Raw genomic sequence first — 20,113 nt, 5'->3', positions numbered from 1 at the left:
TTGGTTCTAAAACGAGAACGGAAGGACGGGTATGGGTAAGTTCAAACACAGACATGCACTGGGAGGAACATGAGGGGGCAGGAGGTGAGGGTAGAGAGCATTGCAGGGTAGAGAGTAGGCTGCAGGGAGGCTGGGAGGACATGAGGGGTAATCATGGCTGGCCATGAATGCCAGGCTATGCTACTGTTTCATCCAGTACTCACAACAGATACCTGAGGTCAGGATTACGTATCCCCATTCGGTTCCCATGTTTTAGAAGAGAAAATTCAGAGCTGGAGAAGTTGAGTCATTTGCTTGAGTCACTCACTCAAGAACCAGGGATTGACTAAACCAGATCTTCCTGATTTGTCCCCTAGCTCTCTGATTCCAGAGCTGCCAGGCTCAAGAGAGACCTGGAACTGGTTCCCTACAGAAAGGGTAATGGGGGTAGGGGTGGGGGCGACAGGCCCAATTAAAGTCACATGAAGTCACTCTTCCTGGAACGATGGGAATGCAGCTGGTGGAGACCAGGCCCCGTTATCTGATGTGTTTGTGGAGACTGGGGTTGTGAAACATCTACAGTGCTCAAGCTGAGATGAGGTTTCTGACTGCATGGTCTTTCTGTGTGTGTGTTTTTTGTTGTTGTTTTAACAACTAAACCAACACTGAGGCCAAAGAACAAATCCTTAGAACTGTAGAGGTATTAGCTCCATAGCCTCATCTCATCAGGGCCTCACCAGACCAACACTACCTCTTTCAAGCTGGGCTGGAGCTGCAGCTGGGCCCCAGGGGAGGGGTGAGCCCAATCATGGGACCTGCGGAACATGGCCACCTAGCTCCCGGTGGACATCATGTGTGGTGTGTTTCCATTTCTGTAAAATGTAAAATATATTCAAGGAAAAAGATTTTGGAAATGTAGCCTAAACTCTCAGCAATGTTATCTTGGGGTGGGGAGCTGGGGGGACCAGGGACCTCCCTCTTTCTCTAGCATAGACTGCTGTGAAGATTAAGATTTTAAAAAGAAAGAAAAATCTAATTATATTTAAAGCAAAAAAGTTGTAATATTCAGGTAAAAAAAAAAAAAATGGCACCTAAAAAAGTTAAACGGAAGGCAGAGCCAGGCCCAATCCCTGAGGCTCTAAGGAAGTGATTTTGCTCTTCCTCCCCCCAGCACTAAAAACCTGGCCCCAGTCCCCCCGGGCCTGGGCACTGCATTCCTCGGGGCCACCTGGAGCCCCCAAGTCTCCAGGCCGCACAAAACCGGCCTCCAAGCCTCGCCTCCCACAGCTGCGCCCGGAGCCGAGCGGACAGGGGGGTTGGCCCCAGGCAATGCAGAGCCCGCGGGCGGCCAGGGCCCCGCAGTGGGCGCAGCAGAGTCGGCCCCTCCGGCTGAGAGCCGCTCCGCGTGACCCGGGGCCACGTGACCCGCGCGGGGCGGGGCCGCCGGCGCAGTTGCTGCAGCCGCCGCGGGAGGTGTCCGAGTAAGTGGGGAGCGGGGCTGGCGGGGACCCTCCTCGCGGGTGGGCGTGGGCGGGGGTCCAGGCGCTACCCCAGCCTCCGGTTCCCCAGGAGCCGGGAGCCCAGCGAACTGCTGGGACCCCCCCCCCTTTCCGGTGCAGGGCCGGAGGGGCGTTGGGATCGCGATCGGCGTCGGGCAAACACTCCTGTATCCTTCGGCTGCCCGGGACCGCCATCCCCGCCTCCCACCCTGAGTGATCGCAGTGCGGGGCGATTACATTGACCCCTGTGCTTTGGGGGGAAACTGAGGGTCCACAAAGCAAGGCCGGCGGGAGCACCCCTCTACAGGAGAACACACGTCTCCAGGCAAACTCCACGGCTCTCACCTGCTATAGTGGCCCATATGGTCCCATGACCCCTCTATTGAGGAAGAGGCCGTGGGTACAGACTATCCAGCGCGTGGGGGTAGAGAAGTGGGGAAAGGGGTCGAGCTACAGGATAACAGCCAACATTGAATAGTGTGTGGTTTACATGCCCTCATTTAATATTCACCATCGTGAAATTTGTCGGGTAGGTACTATTGTCCCCATTTTCACTAAGAAGAAACAGGCTGGGAGAACTTGAGTCCTTTGACCAAGGTCCTGCGGTTGGTAAATGGAGGAATTGAGATTAGAACCCCGGTCTGTCTCACAGCAGCGCCTCCTGGTGGGTGGTGGAGGCACTTGGCCCAGCCTGTTAATTCCTCTGTGAACCGAAAGTTGGGGTCTTCCTCTTCCTTGCTCAGACACCCTGGAGAGAGGTTGTTGCTGGCTGGGAAGGGCTTCTCCCCTCTCCCCAGCCACCTGCATCCCTTTCTCCCTGTCCCTTACCACTGATTCCTTTTGTCACCTGCCCCCTACAGGACAAGATGAAGCTCATCATCCTGGACCATTATTCTCAGGCCAGCGAGTGGGCAGCCAAGTACATCAGGAATCGCATCATCCAGTTTAACCCGGGGCCAGACAAATACTTCACCCTGGGACTTCCCACTGGTGCGTTGGGGGATGGAGAGGGTGCCATGGATTGTGGGGGAGTGAATGAGCATTAGGGTTTTTAAGGGGCCAGGTACGTGGGCTCACTGAGCCAGGAGACTTACAAGGAGGGCTCTAGGGTGCTGGTGCTATGAGTGAACAGCCCTGCTTCCTGGAAACGCAAAAACAAGAGGACCCAGCTTCCTCTATGGTTTGGTTTAGGTGCTGCCTGCTCCCGAAGAGTTCTGGAGTAGAAGGGATCTTGGTTAGGCAGGAAGAACTTGATTTTTCAGCTCCATTCTAAATCAGCCCAGTCCACAACAGGCTGTCTCGGAATCTAGGAGTCCTTAACAGAATTAAGTCCTAATGCCTTCAGGCATACATTTTATGTAATGAATTAAGTTCTGTGCATCTCGAGTGCTACTACCTGAGTACCATCCTTGGCAGAATTGATAGTATACTCAAGGCATTTTCTGTAAGGTTTAATTAGACGCAGGACCTACCTGAAAAACAGCCTCAGTTTCTTCTGGAAAAATCAGCTCGTTCCTTTATGGGAGGGTATCTATTTTGACCCCAGCTCCTCAAGGCATATGGTCCTGATTCTCTCTGAGTTTGGGTGGATTTGCCCCAGTGTCCCATCCACTAGAGCAGGGGCCTTCAAACTTTTTCTGTAAATGGTCACATGGTTAATATTTTACACTTCCCTGGCCATATGGCCTCTGTCGCAACTACTTAACCGTCCTTGTAGCTCAAAGGCCACTGCAGACAACACATAAATGAATGCGCCTGGCCATCTACCAATAGAGCCTGATGGACGCTCAGGTCTGAACTCGTATGATTCTCACATGTCACAGAGTCAGACTCTTTTGATATTTATAAACATAAAAAGTGTAAAAACCATTCTTAACTGATGAGCTATATAAACAAAGGCAGCGGGCCAGATTTGGCCTGTGGGCTGAAGTTTGCGGGCCTCTGCACTAGACACTTGTGGGAGCATAGCTGCACGTATCTGCGAAACCGCTAACGTCTTGGGCCCTGGAGGGGCTGCACTGACGTCCTGTTTTCTAACCGTGGAGCCTCTCTGGACTAGAGTCTCTGCTCCTGCTGAGATCCCTCCCTGATTCCCCATCACCTGCACAATCAGGTCCCAGCTCCTCAGTGTGGCCTTCAGGGCCCTCCAAGACCTGGCCCCCTCCTGACTGCCGTACCTGAACCGGCACAGCGTTTCCTTTTGGGTTCCTTGGAACATGGCTTCTGTTAGGTGAAATGCCAGTCGGGGGTTCTGGGTGGAAACCAAAGAAACAGCTCTGGCTCACTTACGCAGAAAAGGAATGTATTGGCTAGATAACGGGGAGCTCACAGAATTGAGGGGAAAGCTCGAAGTTTGGAAAGCGGACATGACATGACGAAGCTCAGGGGAAGGCCAGGGAAGCTGTGGGACGCAGGCACGGCTGAGGCCCTGGCACAGGGACAGACTGGGGATGGGGCGGGAGGGAACTTTGATTCAGCAGGTATTTAGTGAATGCCCACCATATGCCGAACTCTTCTAGGTGCTGGGGATATGACGACAAACAAAAAAGACGTAAACTCCTGCCTCCTGAAGTTTAAATGGTAGTAGGAGAGACAGACAATAAGCAAGTTACTTGACAAAATACAGAGTATGTTAGGTGGTGATGAGTGAAGGAGAAAAATGAGGAAGGGAAGCGGGGCGAGGGAGTGTCTAGGCAGGGGAGGGGGTCCGCGGTGTCGGACAGGGTGGCAGGGAAGGTCCCTCTGAGAAGGCGACATCTGAGTAGAGGCCAGAAGAGGTGAGAATTGTGCGGGTACCTGAAGGAGGAGCAGGTGAGGAGCGGGATGAATACGGGTGAGGCTGGGAACCCGGGGCCGAGTTATGGGGGGGCCTTTGTTAGGACTGGTTATGACTCAGTGAAATAAGAAGGCATTAGTAGGTTGTGAAAAGAGCGATCTGATTTGGGTGGGGCTTTTTTCTTTCCATCCTCTTATTTTAAAAAATTTCAAATATTCACAAAAGCTGAAAGAATAGTACAGTACCATTCTCCTAGGCTCGCCCATTGTTAATATTTGCCACATTTACCCTTTGTCTCTTCTGGCTCGTGTTCTCTGTCTACACACAAACACACACACATTTTTTTTTTTTTTATGAGCCACTTGAAAGTACATCCCAAACCTCCTGACGATTGACCTCTATATCTTTTGGCATCTGTCCCCTCAGTACAGATGTTCTCTTACCCAACGACAACACTGTTACCATACCTATTAAAAAAATCATTCCATAATATTGTCTGTTATGCAGACAGTAGTAACAGTTTTTTCCTCATTGTCCACATTTATCTTTTATAGTTTTTTCCCCCAATAATCCAGTATCCAGACTTCACGCATATTTAGTTCTTTAATCTACAGAGGTCCTCTTGCCTTTTTCATGTGCTCTAGAACCTTGACTTTTTAATGAGACTCAGTTCACAGGAGTTTGCTGCTCCTCGGGGAAGTCTTCCTGAGCCCACAGACTTGGGCTGGTCACAGCTGGCATTACTGCTTCCTACCCCAGCCCCAGCCAGTGAGCTCGTTCCGAGCGGCTGTGTGTCTGTGCCTCCTTGGTGTTCCCATCATGTGGCCCACTGCCTCCCACATACTAGTTGCTCACCGAACACGTCAGGACGTTAGGTGCGATGTTTACTCGGGTTACTCGTTCCGGTCGTGCCAGTCAGCAGTGTGCCGACCACTGGGATTCGGCAGCGGACGAGACAGACACAGCCCTGGCCTCCTGGAGCTCACACTCTGGTGGGGAGGGGGGGGAGGTAGCCTTCGGAAGCGCGGACAGGATGGCGGTTAGGACTGGGGCACCAGGGGAGGGCTTCAGATCTGACTGGTTCTCCCTGTGAGCAGCCCTCATCCCTGGGTGTCCTCAGGAGCTGGGAGCTGAAGGGTGTTCATGGCTGTGGCCTCTCTCACAGGGAGCACCCCAATTGGCTGCTACAAGAAGCTCATTGAGTACTATAAGAATGGAGACCTGTCCTTCAGATATGTGAAGACCTTCAACATGGATGAGTATGTGGGTGAGTCTGTCTCTTTCCAGGTCTTCCCTGATTCCAGGAGAGTCCTGCTCCTCCCCGTTCAGGTGCAGCCCGGGAGGGGAATAAGATTGTCTCCGGGAACCAGTGATGTTTGGTGATAAGCTCCATTAGCGAAACCTTTCTCTTCCAGGCCTTGGTGCACTCAGGTGTAAAATGGTGCTCTGAAAGCTGACCTCAGGTTGTAAGCATTAAGTGATCTAACGGATATGGAAGCCTCTTGTACAGAGCAACCATTTTAAATGTTAGAGGATCTCCTTCTCCTCTGCCTCCTCCCCAACTCCATGCCATTTCTTTCTGTAACCAGTAATTGCCAATGGGCTCGTGCCTCCGTGTCTGTCTGGTCTCTCCAGCATTCATCTTCCAGCTTGCCTTTCTGCCAGGCACCCTGGGAGAGGAGCAGAGACTGGTGTCCCTTCCAGTGCTGAAAAGCTATACCTTCATCTTCTGTCACCCCCGCCATCATTTTGTAAGGCTACACTTTAAACATTCTTGTTTTCAATTGTGGTAAAATAGACATAAAGTTTACCATCCAGCCGTTTTTATATGTAGAGTTTAGCAGCGTTAAGTATATTCACAGTGTTGTGTAACTAGTCTCCAGAACTCTTTTCATCTCGCAAAACTGAAACTCTCTACCCATTCAACACCAACTACCCATTGCCCACTCTCCCAACCCCTAGCAATCATCGTTTTACTGCTTCTGTGAATTTCACTACTCTAGATATCTCATTTAAGTGGACTCAGTATTTGTCTTTCTGTGACTGGCTTATTTCACTCAACAAAATGTCCTCAAGGTTTGTCCGTGTTGTGGTATGTCAGAATTTCATTCCTTTTTAAGGCTGACATTAAACATTCTTCATGTTTAATTAAACATCCACTTGAAACTTTTTTTCTTTGCTAAAAATCATTTTGGGGAAGCCCTGAGAGAATTCTCTCCGACCAGCTGGTGTTCAAGTTGGGGTTCAGGCTCAGAGGGGTTATAACTGGGGATGAATGGCGGGGTGGGAGGCACGGGCAAGGGGTATGCTTGCTTCCTGTCCCAGATGGGCCAAGTCCTTACCCCCAGGTTGTAGGCCTCCTCCAGAAGCCCAGAGTGACCCTGGCCTCCCGCCTACAATTACTCCCTTGTGAAAAGGAGATGAGAATGAGGGGATTTCTCAGGCTCCCAGGGTGCAGTCACTCTGGGCCAGTCCTGCCGTCACAGGTGGTGGTGGTGGGTGGACACGGGGATACCACCCCAGCCAATTGTGGCTGATCGTGGCCTGGTGCCCAAGGCCCCCTGATGGGCGTTCCCCTGAAAGTGTCTGTGGAGGTCTGAGGGCATCCTGGCATCTGCTTTGGGAGGAGGGCTCTGGCTCAGCCTGGGTATGACTGAGTGTTGCCATGGTCCCACAGGCCTTCCTCAAGATCACCCGGAGAGTTACCACTCCTTCATGTGGAACAACTTCTTCAAGCACATTGACATCCTCCCAGAAAACACCCACATTCTGGATGGGAATGCACCTGACCTGCAGGCTGAGTGTGACGCCTTTGAAGGAAAGATCAAAGCCGCAGGGGGGATTGAGCTGTTTGTCGGAGGTGAGCCTGACGCTCTGCGGCACGTGTCCAGGGCAGGCCCAGGGTGCTGAGAACACATGGAAGGGGAACAGGACCCATGCCTGCCTCCCAACAGTTTTCTCACTGCACTGGTAATAGCAGGAACCATTTATTCCCCTGAGGACGCAGGGAAGACATAGATAGGAGCCCTCACTCCCTGCCTTGGCCGTGCTGCTCAGTGACCATGTGATCTTGGACGTCTCCTCTCTCTGCACTCCTGTGCCTTGTTGGTCAAGTGAGATGTTTGGATTTGGATTCGAAGATTCTATTCCCTAGTCCTGAGGTTTTATATGGATCAGTCCACAGGACTTACCTAAACAGTTAAAATCAAAAACTCGTATGGTTCGAGAAGATTCTGCACTCAGCCGCTGCACACTGTAGATAGCCATGTGAACCCCAGAGAAGTTTTGTGACTTGCCCCAGGTCAGCCGGGGCAGTGGCAAGAAAGCAGGAACCCAGGGTGTCCCCTTCTCAGTTTGTGCTCTGTCCCTACCCTGGGCTGCCCCCTTACGTTTCCATCTTTTGCCATCTCTGGAGCCACCCATGGGAGTGTTAAGCTTTTACTGCTCTAGACTTAACTCTTTTTTACTTCAAGGTAGGAGGAAGAGGCTGAGAGCACTCATGTTCAAAGATTTTATAAACTTTGCAACCCTTGTCCAGTCCCTGTTTTTTTATTTGCTGTGACTATCCCAGCGGCAGGACCCCTGACTACTGGCAAGAGAGGTTACCCTTCGCTGCTCTAGTGAAGCAGAAGCTATTTGGATTACTGCTTGCTTAGCTTTCTGAGGGTGGTCACAAGGTGACCAGGTCATGTGTGTGCCTCAAACAGAAATGGCTAGGAGGTGGGGAGAGGGGAGGGTCTTACACTTAAAGTGCACCTGCCCAGGGTGAATGAGAAAAGAGCTATGATTTCAAGGATTTTACACACCCCAGGTGGGGAAGGATAGATTGTCCATTCCTGAAATCTTGGCTCCCTGGGACTGACAGGGCTGCCCTGGCTGTTTCTCCCGGGCAGGCATCGGCCCTGATGGACACATTGCCTTCAATGAGCCGGGCTCCAGTCTGGTGTCCAGGACCCGTGTGAAGACTCTGGCCATGGACACCATCCTGGCCAATGCTAGGTTCTTCGATGGTGATCTCACCAAGGTGCCCACCATGGCCCTGACGGTGGGTGTGGGAACTCTCATGGATGCTAGAGAGGTAAGGGCACATGGGGTCCCCAGGCCTTCCTTGGGGGGTTGGACTTGTCTTTCTGTCATTAACTATACAGGAACCACCTGACAACACTGTTAACTAAAAATGAAGGCATTATAAATACGGCTAAAATCCCAGCTGATCCTCTCACTGGTCCTCCTTCCTCTTTGGAGGCAACCACTAGTCTGTTCTCAGCAGGACCCTTTCCACACTGGCTGCACGGGAGGCTGCAGGCTCCCCGGCCTCTGCTTACGCACCCCTTTGGAGCTTCTCAAGGCAGAGGAGCCCTGCACTACTCAGGTCCGAATAGGAATTTGCATTTGCACAGGTACCGAGAGGGACTGCTGGTTCCCTGCAGTTGGTGGAGGTCACTGTTTGAAGGGAGCTCCCCCTGCTACCCCAGGATATTTGTGGTTATGGCCTTGTGCTCGGGGACTCGTAAACACGGAGAAGTGTGATTTAAGTGACTAAACGCAGTTGAGTGTGTTTTTCCCTAGAAAGTTGGGTATCATTTTAATTTTTTGTGGTTCCAGTTTCTTTACTATCTTTCATTAGAATTTTAAAAGCATTTTCTCTTCCTTTCAGGGGTATATTCAGTGGGAAGCAGTTACCGACATTGTAGCTTCAAGTTTCTTTGCCCAGATCTGTAAACAAACATCTACATAGCGGAAAAAGCTCCCTATTTCAAGAGAACTTTTGTGAAATGAGTGAGGTCACCAGCTTTCTCTTGGGTGACCTTGACTCAGTATCTCTGGGGGTCACCCGGCTGTGTTTGGCCGTATAGCGTGGAAGCACTAGGGTGTGAGGGCTCTCCCTGTTCTGGGAGGGTATTACAGTCTGGGAAAGGACCTGGGTCTGGAAATCAGGAGTTCTGGGGTCCTGAACAGATAGAGTTGTTCCTCTCTTCTTGCTGATGTCTCATCTTTTAAGAGAGAAATAGTAAATCCTGTTCACAACTCCATGGTACATCGAATTACAATGAAATCTAGAGGGCAGAGTTCCTTCACAATCACTTTCCAGCATTTATGTTCTTGATATTTTAACTGTTGAGGGAGTCCGTGCCTTTGTTTTATTTGAACATAAAACATCACCCCAAGTCCTATTAGTCAGTCTAATACTTGGCATTGAGAGTGACCAGATTAAGGGGCAGCCTTTGTGGGATGGAACCTCAGCGGCCACACACATAACATGACCATCACTTCCATGGCCCCTTGTAGATGGTGCATATTGGAACCCCTCTTCTTCAGACTGCACTTGTGAAAACTCACCCAGCCTAGGACCCCCTGGGACTCAGTGTCCCAACTGCTGGGATTAGAGGCATGGACCTTTGTCTGGCATATGTGTTCGTAGCTTTCATCAAAGGTACCAGGAGGCACCATTACAGGGTGGTCTAGAGCATGGACTCTGGGTCAGAAATGCCCTGGGGCAAGCTACTTACTCCCCTGGAGCGCATTTCCTCATCACAGAACATGGGGATGGTGATGCTCCCAGCCTCAGGTTCCCTGGGCAGTAAGGCAGAGAGCAGGGAGCACCGTGTGCTGCAAGCCAACAACTGAAAATGGTCTATTAAAAACAACAGTGCTTGCAGCCAGTTGGGGGTGACTGGACCAGAACTCAGGTTTCTGGACTCCGGGTTCCACTGCTTATTCTCCTCCATCACAGGCTTGTTTTCTGATCCCCAGGTGATGATCCTCATCACAGGTGCACACAAGGCATTTGCTCTGTACAAGGCCATTGAGGAGGGAGTGAGCCATATGTGGACCGTATCTGCCTTCCAGCAGCATCCCCGCACGGTATTTGTGTGTGACGAGGATGCCACCCTGGAGCTGAAAGTGAAAACCGTCAAGTATTTCAGAGGTGAGGGGAGGGGGCGAGGAGTTTGGGCTATGCCGGGTGTGAGGAGCAGGTCTCGTATTCTGGCTCTGGCCATTTTCATAGACAACTCTGATGTTAATAAAAACCAAACCTTATGGTCCCAGAATACACACTCATTGCTCTTCCACCCATGACTGCAAGGGTCTATTTCTGGAGGCCTATTTGTTCTACAGAGGCAAGAAGACAATGAAATGAAAAATAGCTGAGGGCTATGTGGTGATCTCTTGGCAGGGCTATTGAAGCTCAGGGTTTTTTTTTTTTTTTTTTAATCTTTCCAGGACTTATCCAGGCCTTCCCCTCTAGGTGGGGCACTGAACTCTCATGAGGATCTTTTTCTCTTCTACTTTAAGAAGGACACACTGTGGGGCACCTGGGTGGCTTGGGCAGTTAAGCGTCTGCCTTCAGCTCAGGTCATGATCCCGGGGTCCTGGGATCGAGCCCCACATCGGGCTCCCTGCTCAGTGGGAAGCCTGCTTCTCCCTCTGACGCTCCGTTCCCCCTGCTTGTGCTCTCTCTGGCTTTCTCTGTCAAATAAAATCTAATAAATAAATAAATAAATAAATAAGGACACGCTGCTTTGGGCATACTTAGGGGAAAACCCTCATTTACTAAGCAGGCAAATTAGGAATTTATTCTTTGGTGAAAAGATTAACCTTTCAATAGCCAACACCTCTAAAGAGTGAATTTACAAAAGGGCCGTGGATTCTAGCATTCATTGGGAATAAATTCTTTTCCTACTCTTAGTATTTTTGTCATTTGGAGCCACAGAGAAAAGATGATTTTCAGTACTAGGACAAAATTTGAGAGCTCCTGGATGTTATTGTTCATAATCGTGTAACTCTGCCTCTACTTGCATTAACTACCTTTGTTTTTAATTTTTCACAGGTTTAATGCTTGTTCATAACAAGTTGGTGGACCCCTTGTACAGTATCAAAGAGAAAGAAACAGAGAAAAACCAGTCTTCTGAGAAACCATACGGTGATTAGCCTGTGCTCATCCTAGCATCGAGTACTTCTTTCGGACAGGCAGAGCAATTCTGGAAATTGCCTTTATGAGGACAGAATTGTATTTCTTTAATCCAGAATGGTTACTCCAGATAAATGGGTATACTTATTGTTCTTGGCTATGCAGCATGGAGCCTAGTCATGAGAGTTTAGCTACAGGGAGAAGGACTTGTTCTGTAACCTACTTTAATCAGAAAAAAAGTCTCTGAAAAATGTACTCCATAATTTTGATGTCTGCCCTACACAGATTAGGGTTTTTTAGTTTTTGTTCTGCCTCTGGCACTGTTCTCATGTATAACACACTCCCGTCAGGAATTTCTATCATTACATACACTGATTCTCAACTGGGGGTAGTGGGGGGCCTCTGTGTTTTGGCCCAAACCTCTTTGAAAGCCTCTCTTGAGTAGGCCTGCCTCTTCGTTTGGGAATCACTGTTCCAGATTAAGGAACAAACTCTTAACCTTCTGTTCAGTTATAAGTGCCATGGAAAGAAAATGATTCCTTACTTTCTTTCCCTAGTTGTTTGTTTTTTTTTTTTCCTGCTCTCACAGTTGGCCTTTCCATGAACTTGGAGGACTCCTTGGGGGAGGAGGATCTAGGTGGCTAGGACTAAAGAGAAGGCTTTTGCTGATAAACTCAGTCTCAAGGGGCCCAACCACGTCAGACTCCCCTCCCTTCGGGACCCCCTGGCACCTGGAGGAAGGTGGAAACCCTCTTCCCACCAGAGCCCCATGTTTTTGTTCCAGGGTCTCCCTGGGGCGACAGATCCTGCCACAGCATCAGTGTGTTCAGCTAAGGAGATGGAGGCCAAGGCAACAGCTCAGTCAGGCCTAAGTTTAGTCACAACACAAGCAACATGTTCTCCTTCCCTGAGTACGCAAAGACAACATACCAAATGCTTCTAAAGTTGCCTAATAATAGCCTTTCCCCACTTAAAATACCCTGCCCTTCCAACCCACTCAGGTTCCTGTGGCACGCTCTGACGTTCCCAGAACATCAGGAAATACAACCCTTTTGCCCCTCTGTCCTTCACCCCTTGTTCACAAAATGAGTTTATTGCTCTGCCTTTTGACTCCTAAGCCTTCGTGGAGTGGATGCTGCCTTCGCCTCCCTATTTCTGTGCCTGTTTGAAGCTGCTGCTTCCTCTCCTTCTGGGAAAGATCTTTCAGAGACTGGCTCAGGCCTCTCTTCAAGTGCTGTGTCTGGTACCAGTGTTTGGTCTTGAGCTTTTATAAAACGTGATTGTGCTGTCATTCTGTCTTAGGCTAACGGATCAGTGGACTTGTTTACAATGTGATATTTTCTATTAAATCGAATATTTTCAAATGAAATATGTCTTTGTGGACTTGCACCCCCAGAGGTCAGAGGGTGGTCTGGGTTGGTATTTATATATTTTGGCAACAGCTGGTGAGCAACGCTTCACACTCACTCCTCACAACGGCTCTAAAGGACAGCACAATCGTGGCAGCTGTTGACCTCTTCAGTCATCGGGGGGAAAAGAAAATAGTTCGTAATAATGAAGCACCTGTGTAAAATGGTGGGCATGAGCAGATGAGCAATAAATTGTGATGTTCCGGCTGTACCTGGGATCCAAACGAGGATATGGCTTCTACAAAGAATAAGGAGACTTGTGAGCAGGAGGGATATAAAAACTGCAGGGTATGGGAAATAGGTTTAGGTGGTTTTTTTGTTAGAAAAGTAAATATAAGGGAACATCTTGGGTCAATATAACCAATTGAGGTACAAGTAGAAGTTGGCAGAAGGGTTTAATTTTTTATCAGTTGTATTAAGATAGAATTGACGTGCCCATAAAAGTCACCTATTTTCAACTCAGTGATTTTTATTTAGTCTATGGAGTTGTGCAATTTCCTACCACATCCATTTCTATCCTCCCAAGAGCTCCCTATTCCTACCCCAGCCCAGGTGACCACAGATCTGCTTTGTCTCTACAATTTACCTTTTCTGGGTATTTCGTATCAGTGAAATCCTACGGCACGGCCTCTTGCGGGTTTGGCTTCTTTCACAAAGCATGTTTTTGATGCATAATGTTAATCCATTTAACACGTATCAGTAGTCCCTTTTTATTGCTAAACAGTATTCTGTGGTACGGATATACCACATTTTGTTTATCTGGTAAAGAAGAGATTACATTTTAAGTAGGTATGTTCTAGAAAAAAATTGTATTAGAATGAAATGAAAAAGAATTCAGTCAAGATGGCTGCTCTGGAGATGCCTGAGCGAACTCAGGACTTAAAAAAGATTTCTTTCCCAGGCCTTAGTTTCCCTGGTGGCCCAAGAGCAGTGTCATCCAGCTATAACTGGTTCTAATGCCTGTCAAGTGGGATGCACACTCCTGCGCCAGACTGGGCCTCTGGTTTGACTCAGGGCTCTGTGGAAAAGGGCTAATTATATTTTGGGGCAGGGATCACAGCGGGCCTGGAATACCTTGTTGCCAAAAAACAAGGGTGCTTTAAAAGACGCTTGGGGCAGGGGTGCCTGGGGGGCTGTCGTTAAGCGTCTGCTTTCCACTCAGGTCATGATCCCAGGGTCCTGGGATCGAGCCCCACATCGGGCTCCCAGCTCCACGGGAAGCCTGCTTCTCCCTCTCCCACTCCCCCTGCTTGTGTTCCCTCTCTCGCTGTGTCTGTCTCTCTCAAATAAGTAAAATCTTAAAAAAAAAAAAAAAAAAGGCTTGGGCAGTTAATGAGAGCACAAAGCGGCCAGTTTAATGGGGCTCCCACTGGCCAGGTTGTGACAATGTGATCAGTCAGGAAATACTAAATACAGTTAAGTGGAACAAGTTGAATCTGTAAAACCCCAAATCTGCTACTCAAAGAGGAAAAAGGTACTATTAAGTATAAATGGTATTGTATTTCAGCAAGAGAGGAGTGGATGTGTTTAACGTTCTATTGCATTTCGTAAAAAGCGGCTGCATGTCGACATAAATGGGTGTCATCTTTTCTATTTAATCTGCTTAGAAAGTAGAGATAGATACAAGGGCCTGGCCCACTATCTCCCCCAGATACATCAAAGCCTTACTCCCTTCCGTCCTTTAGGTCTCTGCTTCGATGTCATTTATCAGAGATCTTCCCTGACCCTTCAATATCAAGTAGCAATGCAGAGTCCCTACCCCCTCATCCTGCTCTTTTACTACCTGATGTGTATTTTGTTCCCCACAAAATGTAAGTAAGCGTCCTGAAGGCGGACTTTAAATACTGCGCTATCCCATCCTTCTCAGTGCCTTGAGATCTAGAAGGCACCTGTTAAATTTGTTCAACTATATGCCTGATAGCCCCCCCCCCCCACCGCCAAGAGTAATGACCATACACAATAACCAGGGGAAATAGTAGCACATTATATGATAACAGAGTAGCCACTTGGCCTACCAAAGAGATCTAACCGTGCAAATTTGATGCCTCATTCCTGGGAACCCCAATCCTTACTGTGATGAGATGCTATGAAGCAGGGATACGTTTCCAACAAATTATATTGTGACAAAATATTGAGTTATGTAATAATGATAAACAGAACATAGTAATTTGGGCTTTAAGGGAGGTCTTAACACCAGCTGGCAACCACCTTATATTCCCCCAATTCGTTCAGTCTCTTCTAAGACTAATTCATAAGGCCTCAAGCCTCCACCCGCTTTTCCCCCAGCTTGTCTCTCAGCTATGACCTTGAAAATGGAAGCGATCAGGAAAGAACTTCCACAAGCTTCACCATCACACACACCGACCTGCCAGCCCTCCTCTCATACTTTGCTCCTTGTCCAGTCCCTCCACTTGTCGGCTAGATCCCACCTTCTCTTGCATCCTTGAGGGCATTGTTCCAGCAAGACCCTCACCCGCCGGCAGCATCAAAATGTCCTGCTTTCCTGGATCACTCCTATCAGCATACAAAACACGTCTTAAAAACAAAACTTTTTTTTTTTTTTTTTTTAAGAGAGAGAACATGCATGAGCCTGAGGGGTTGGGAGCAGAGAGGGAGAGAATCTTAAGCAGGCTCCACACCCAGCGCAGAGCCCAACACGGCTCGATCTCATGATCCTGAGATCATGACCTGAGCCTAAATCGAGTCGGATGCTTAACAGAGCCACCTAGGCGCCCCTAAAAACAAAACTCTACCCCGTTTGCCCCCTCCTATAATAGCCTCATTCTCTGATCCCCTTTACTGCAAAGCCTCTGGAGTTACCTCTACTGGGGCTCTCCCCTCTCTGCTCCCCCTTTCTGGTATTCCCATTATGCATATGTTATACCTTTGTAACCGTCTCACGGTTCTTGGATATTCCATACGTTTTAAAAAACATTATTTTTTTTTTTTTTGAAGATTTTATTTACTTGACAGAGAGACACAGCGAGAGCAGGAACACAAGCAGGGGGAGTGGGAGAGGGAGAAGCAGGCTTCCCGCCGAGCAGGGAGCCTGACATGGGGCTCGATCCCAGGACCCTGGGATCATGACCTGAGCCGAAGGCAGACGCCCAACGACTGAGCCACCCAAGCGCCCCCATTATTCCTTTTTTCTCTTCAAATTTCAGTTTGGAACATTTTTCTTGACATATCTTCAAGCTCACTGAGTCCTTCCTTAGGTGTTTTGAGACTACTGATGAGCCCCTCAAGGGTATCTGATTCTCTTGTTTTTGTTTTTAGCATTTCTTTTTGATTCTTAGAGTTTCCATCTTTTATATATATTACCCATCCATTCTTATACGTTGTCCACTTTTTCCATCAAAGACCTCAGCATACCAATCATTGTTACTTTAAATTCCCAGTCTGATAACTCTAAAATCTCTGCCATATCTGAGTCTGGTTCTGATGCTTGCTTTGTTTCATCAGACTTTTTTTTTTCTGCTTAGCATCCTTGTATACTTTCTATTGGAGGCTGGACATGATATATATTGGGTAACAGGAACTGAGGTCAACGGGCCTTGAGTGTGAGGTTTTATGTTTACACAACTAGCAGCTAGGCTGTGTTCAATCTGCTGTCAGAGGTTTCGATTGCCTTCGGTGTCCTTGTTTTTGTCTTCCCTTTCTGTGCTTGGGTTTCCCTAGAAACTCCTTCTTGAAATAGAGTCTGTGTCTTGTAGCTTTCTCAAAAGCTATAATCCACTGTTATAATACTGGAGCCCTACTGATGGTATGGTATTAGGGAGAATTATTCTGTACCTTATGATTAAATCTGTTTTGTCTCTTTTTAGTGAGATGGAGTCCCTGGGCCAAAACCTTCAGAAATGTCTTAGCCTTTTTTTTCTTATGTGAGACAGGAAGGCTAGAGGGGGCTTAAGCCATCTAGCTGCTCTTCTCCGAGGTCAGAGAAGACTCAGGCAAAGCAGTTTTCCCTGAGCACGGCCTTCTGCCATGGAAACAGAAAGTCTAGGTGTATTTTGAAATGGCTACTTTCCCCCTCCACCTTGCAGGAGGGGATTTTTCTGCCATCTTCACATTGAGAACCTAAGGAAACTTCTGGAGGTAAAACCCACCAAAGTGTGGGGTCCCCTTAGGGTAACTCCCAGGAGTTTTAAACTCTCAAGCGAGTCCACATTCAGTCCCCAGTAATTTGCTTCAATCCTGATAATTGGCTCCAGCAGCTTCTCCTTTCAGTGAAGTGATTTGTATTTTCTGCATTTTCTTTTTTCTTTAGTTTTTGTGGTGGTTTCCCTGTGATCTCCATTCTTTGATGGATCAAAGAAAAGTTGATTTTCAGTTTGCTTAGCATTTTTTCTCTTTGTGAGGATACCCCATTCTTTCCCAAACACACTCCAGATTTTCCACCTCCCCTGTCACTTTGACACTTGTCAAAGTCACCAATGACCACACTGATCACTAAGTCAATGCACAGAGCTCATGTTACTTGACCTGTCTGCACTGACAGCTGACCACTCCTTCTTTCACACTTGACACGACTTCCAGGACATCACGCTCAGATTTTCTTACCTTACTGGCCGCTCGTTGTCTCCTCTGTTGGGTCCTTCACATCACCCTGAACTCGTGGCATCTGGGGGGCTCCAAGACTCAGTCTTTGGACCTCTTCTTCCCATACAACTCACTCTCTTGGTAATTTCATCCAGTCTCATGGCTTCACATACCATCTGTTACACTGACTCCCCTATTTCCATCTTCAGGCCGAGACTCCCTTCAGTTCCGGACTACAATACCCAACTGCCTACTCAACATCTCCATTGAGATCCTTGCCAGGCATCTCAAACTCATCTATCCACAAATAAATTCCTGATCTTCACCAGCAAATCTCTGCCACCTATAGCTTTTCCCATCTCAACTAGAGAGACAAAAAGAGCTAGAAATCAACTCTGATGCCTCACTTTCTCGTATTATACATGCAATCTATCAGTGAATCCTTGAAGTTTTTACCTTCAAGTTAAGTACAGAATCTGACCACTTACCAGGATTCCAGGTGCTGGCACAGTGCTCCAAGCCAGCTGCACCTATCACCTGAGTTACTGCAGTAGTTTTCTAACTGGTCTGTTTCTACGCTTGCTCACACTCCTAAAACCTAAGATCCTATCACACTTCCGGCTCAAAGCCCTCGAAAGGCTCCCATCTCAGATTAGAAGCCCAAGTTCAAGCAGTCTGCCTCCACCATCTCACCTCTGCTCTCTCCTCCTATCCCACCTCTTACTACTCTCTTCCTGAGTCACTTCAGCTCTTACTGGCCCCCATGCTGTGCCCGGAGTCCTCCAACATGCTCTCACTCCAAGGGCCCGTCCCCTTGCTGCTCTCTCTATCCAGACTCTCTTCTCTCAAGTGCCCACATGGTACTGCCAAGCCTTTGTCCAAGTGCTATCTTGATGAAGTCTTCTACACTCTTGAAAATTCCACTATCACTCTGCCTCACCTAACTCCCTCTTGCCTCTTCCAACTTCTCTCCATAGCACTTCACTTGTGATAATCCATATCATTTCCTTAGTGTCTCTCTCCTTCCATCAGAATTTAAGTTGCATAAGGGGAGAGATTTATGTTTGTTTTATTCACTGCTACATTCTCAGCACCTAGAAAAACAGTAAGGCCCATCATGAGGTGTGCAATATTTAAGTGAATGAATACTAGGAAACACAATAGGCTGCGAGAAATGGAATGGGAATGAGAGTAAGACACACAATCATCTTTTAAATTCCTATGCAGTGACGATGCATTAATATTAGTTTAGTTTGTTTGTTGATTCAATGAAGGGGGTGAAAAAGAGCCAAGCAAAGAAAAGAAGTAACTATGCTGACTTTGTATTCACAACTTTGGCATCAGAATCTCACTACGTTTTCAATGTGCACTATCCTCTCCAAAGCGCCCTCTGGCTCTGAAAAGTATGCGAATCCTTGGAGTGGTAAACCTTTAGAGCAGACCTGAATATTTACCCGAAGGCTAGGTTGTGAATGCTGAAAGTTGATAATTATCACTAACATTGGTGAGAACATCCTCAAAGCCAGCTCTCTGACCACAAAGCCTCAGCCTGGTTTGCCAGCAAATGTTTTTACTGAGCCAAAGTTCAGGGAGCAGACCATTTGGCTATTCTTACCAGTATCAGAGGGTACCACATCTGTCATACTTAGGGGCGTCAGAACTTAATTTGTTTCCTCCAGTGGACGGAGACAAGAGCTACTAACAGGACTGACACCTTCTATGTAACAATTGAATGCCAACTATGGTTCAAGTATAGTTTTAAGTGGCCTTACATTTTTGGTTAATACTGCTGTTCCTGCCTTGCTGGTATCACTAGATGCCATTCCAGATATGAGGGTGTATAGGAGACGATAATGGAACACGAGGAGGAAAATTAAAATCCCCCAAATAAACCTGTTTCTGTAACAAAATACTGTCTTTTTTATTTTTACTACTGTCTTATTTACTGCATTTTTATAACATGAGAACTGCTGCCACCTGCAGGTCATGCTTATGACAAAGTTAATACTCGATGGGATTTCCAAAATTTCCTTCCAAATTGTTGAATGAATGGCGTTACGATTATTCCATCTAATTAACTCTACTTTTTTTCTTAACCTAAACAAATAAATAAGTAAAAAAAATTAAGTATATTAAGGGATTTCTAATGTAAACTAGAACCTTCTACTACTAAAAAATGACCTTGCTGGGGCGCCTCGTTGTCTCAGTTGGAAGAGCGAGCGGCTCTTGATCTTGGGGTCACGAGTCTGAGCCCCATGTTGGGTGCAGGGATTACTTAAATAAACAACAAAAAAATGATCTTGCTGAGATTGCTATATGTCTAGCAAAGGGGCCGCCAAGTGTTTTCTTCATTATCCATCTCCTCTCCTCTCAATAGCAAGAGATGTCTCCACTTGATGCTCACTCATGGGATTCAGTATTTAACTGAGATTGCAAGCTTATCCTCTCACACCAGGGCAGAGACCTGTGGGTCCAGATGATCCACAAGTCTAATCAACTTATCCAGTTTAAGGGTACCTGGCTGGCTCAGTTAGTGGAGCCTGCAACTCTTGACCTCAGGGTTGTGAGTTTGAGCCCATGCTGGGTGTAGAGATTACTCAAAAATACAATCTTTTAAACAACAACAAACTCATCCAGTTTGATGATTTCCTCATGAAGCTGAGTAGGAAAATGACCATAACAGGTACATGGACTAAAACTCCATACAAAGACAATGAAGTGTCCTAAGAAATAACGGATTTAAAGCCACAAAGAGACATTTAAAAAAATGCAATGATTTGCTGAGCCTGCTAGGATTAGGTCATCAGTCTCCAAGAAAAGGTTTTCAGGTCCTGACCAATCCAGGTACATCAAAATCCAGTGGATGTTTAAGTCATACTAACAATAAAAGTGGATGGCACAACTGTGCCAGCCAAGAGGAGACAAAGAAACAAGATGACTAAATGTAGTATGTGGTATTCTGGATGGAACCCAGGAACAGCTCAAGGTCAACAGGAAA

At 47.5% G+C, this 20,113-nt stretch overlaps 1 protein-coding gene across 2 annotated transcripts; it reads left to right on the top strand.

Annotated features, from left to right (window-relative positions):
* The first annotated feature begins 1,326 nt into the window (after positions 1-1,326).
* On the top strand, positions 1,327-12,536 carry GNPDA1 (glucosamine-6-phosphate deaminase 1). 2 transcript variants are annotated; one of them, XM_027606185.1, is made up of 7 exons: positions 1,327-1,460; positions 2,339-2,468; positions 5,420-5,521; positions 6,932-7,114; positions 8,148-8,332; positions 10,009-10,183; positions 11,087-12,536. In XM_027606185.1, the coding sequence occupies exons 2-7, from the start codon at positions 2,345-2,347 to the stop codon at positions 11,185-11,187; spliced, it is 870 nt and encodes a 289-aa protein (XP_027461986.1). In that variant the 5' UTR covers positions 1,327-1,460; positions 2,339-2,344; the 3' UTR covers positions 11,188-12,536. The 2 variants fall into 2 exon arrangements, with proteins under 2 accessions (XP_027461986.1, XP_027461985.1); XM_027606184.1 differs by lacking the exon at positions 1,327-1,460 and adding an exon at positions 1,521-2,007.
* Positions 12,537-20,113: the final 7,577 nt, after the last annotated feature.

The sequence above is a fragment of the Zalophus californianus genome, chromosome 5 (assembly GCF_009762305.2).
Source record: "Zalophus californianus isolate mZalCal1 chromosome 5, mZalCal1.pri.v2, whole genome shotgun sequence".
NCBI classification, from domain to species: domain Eukaryota; kingdom Metazoa; phylum Chordata; class Mammalia; order Carnivora; family Otariidae; genus Zalophus; species Zalophus californianus.
This window is presented reverse-complemented; position numbering and strand designations above follow the sequence as displayed.